We start from the raw sequence: 2166 nt of genomic DNA on the forward strand, positions 1-2166 counted from the left end.
TTAAATTCCGTGTTCTAGGATTAATCTAGGTAAATCTCATTGGAAAACGTTTTCATAGAATTTGTGGGTTTTGTCGGGGTGGGATTATCTTGGCCTTTCATGATGATTGTGTGTTTGTGATATGATCTAGGCATGTAGACTTCTTTCATTGTGTCTGAACTGTAGCCTGCCTCTGTTGAGTAGAATTTTGTTTCTGTTTTTGCTGTTGTTCAAGCTTGGTTGCTTTCAGATCAGGTGTGAAGAGTTGGTAGGTCAGTTCTCCAGTTAGATATATTCATTAGTGACGGCAGGGTGGTACTGATTCTAATTCAGAGGTTATCAACAAATGTGGTGGTATGGCTCAGGTCTATGTCTGTGTGTTCATGAAAAAGCTGTTTAAACCCAGCTATGCCTGGGAGTTTGGGGGAAGGCACGCTGAAGTTCTGTGAAGCTTACAAGTCTGGGTTTGTATGAAGGCTGCAGGACCCAAAATATGCCCTCTCAAGCGTGGGGAGATGTGAGTAGATGGGATCAGGGGCTCTCAACTGGCTGGGCTGGTGGACAAGAGGTGTAACCACAGGTGGTAGGCCTGTGAATATGCAGACTGAGTGAATAGTGGGATCTGGAACACTCACTCACCTGGTTAGGTTGGTTCACAGGTTATGTGACCCAGCTAGGTATGAAAATGTGATACTCATGTGGGTGAATAGGAATCCAGTGCACTCACCTGGCTGAGCAGGTGCACAGTCTGTGTGCACAGCTAGATTGGAATTGTAGGGATGCAGTTGTGGGCTGAGTTAAAAATCTTTTCTAGACTAAGAGAAAAAAATAAAACCCACTAGATTTCTGCAGTTAGAAATCTGACCACAGGGTGGCAGTGTTCCTCAGCTGATGCACAGAAAGGCCACCTTAGTGAATTTCAGATGAACAGGCCTTTTTTATTGGCTGAGCAAATAACTCAGCATGTGTGGTTATAACAACAAGGGTCAAACAGAACCCTCTAGAAGCTGCTGGATAAAGACCGAGCACCTACAATTGATCTTCATAGGAAGCACAATGAAGGCAGCAGTTCATATTTTATTCATTCTTTTCTGCCTTTGGATGAACTGTGAGTGGAGGACTGTGAGAATGTTAGTGAGAGGACCTTAAATATCCATAAGAATGGCTTTATTCATGTTTTTTTCTTCTTACCATAGGGAAAAAACAAGGAAGAATAATAACTTAACAACCTTTCTCCATTCTCTCCATCTTTCTGTATAGGGGGGAGCCACGGCGAGAAGGTGGAGCAGCATCCTTCCACCGTGAGTGTCCAGGAGGGAGACAGCACTGTCATCAACTGCACTTACACAGACAGTGCCTCAGTCTACTTCCCTTGGTATAAACAAGAGCCTGGGAAGCAGCCTCAGTTCATCATTGACATCCGTCCAAATGTGGAAAGGAAGCAGAGCCAGAGACTCACTCTTCTATTGAATAAGAAAGTCAAACACCTTTCCTTGCACATCACAGCCACTCAGCCTGGAGATTCAGCCATCTACTTCTGTGCAGCAGATACACACTGCTCCCCAGGCACCTGCAGCCTGTCTTCAAACCTGCCACCAGGGCTGGGGTGACACTCTTGGTGCTATGTCAGACATTTCATTACAACACTCGTCACATTGTTTGTTTGAGAGCAGAAACTAACATATAGATTTTAAAAGCACATATGATAAAACCCAAGATGACCGAGGAAGTTTAGATTGATGCTTAATGGTTATTTTAAAATGCATATTTATTGTACATGTTAAATGTGTACTGTGTACTATGACATCTTGGTTTAAGTAAACAGAGGGAAACGAATAGTTAGGTGAGTAGGAGCACAGAGCAATGTCTGAAGTAAAGTGTAAACCTTCATCTTCTTTCTGTGTGAGCAAATTCTAGCATGTCCCTGTGCTCAGCAATCTAAAAGCTCTGTGTAACAGATTCTTACAGGAATTGATGATGGTCTGTGTTGAAATAGGAGCGGCAGGGCTGCGTCCCCGGCACCCGGCCGCCCGCATGGCTAGTTTATACCCAGAAATAATTACACGGAAACTGTATTCTTTCAAACACTGCCTGGCCCGGCTAGGTCCAGTTTCTTATTGGCTAGCTCTTACATATTGTTCTAACCCATTTCTAATATTCTGTGTAGCCCATGAGCTGGCTTACCAG

General features: G+C 43.9%; 1 gene segment (V, D, J or C); it reads left to right on the top strand.

Moving 5' to 3' along the window:
- Window positions 1–504: 504 nt before the first annotated feature.
- LOC126509633 (T cell receptor alpha variable 13-1-like) lies at window positions 505–1589 on the top strand. The segment is given in 2 exon segments: window positions 505–562; window positions 1240–1589. Coding segments are annotated over 2 exon segments (408 nt in total).
- Window positions 1590–2166: the final 577 nt, after the last annotated feature.

Source organism: Alexandromys fortis, unplaced genomic scaffold, assembly GCF_014885135.2.
Source record: "Alexandromys fortis isolate MF-2015 unplaced genomic scaffold, M_Fortis_MF-2015_v1.1 scaffold_87, whole genome shotgun sequence".
NCBI lineage: Eukaryota > Metazoa > Chordata > Mammalia > Rodentia > Cricetidae > Alexandromys > Alexandromys fortis.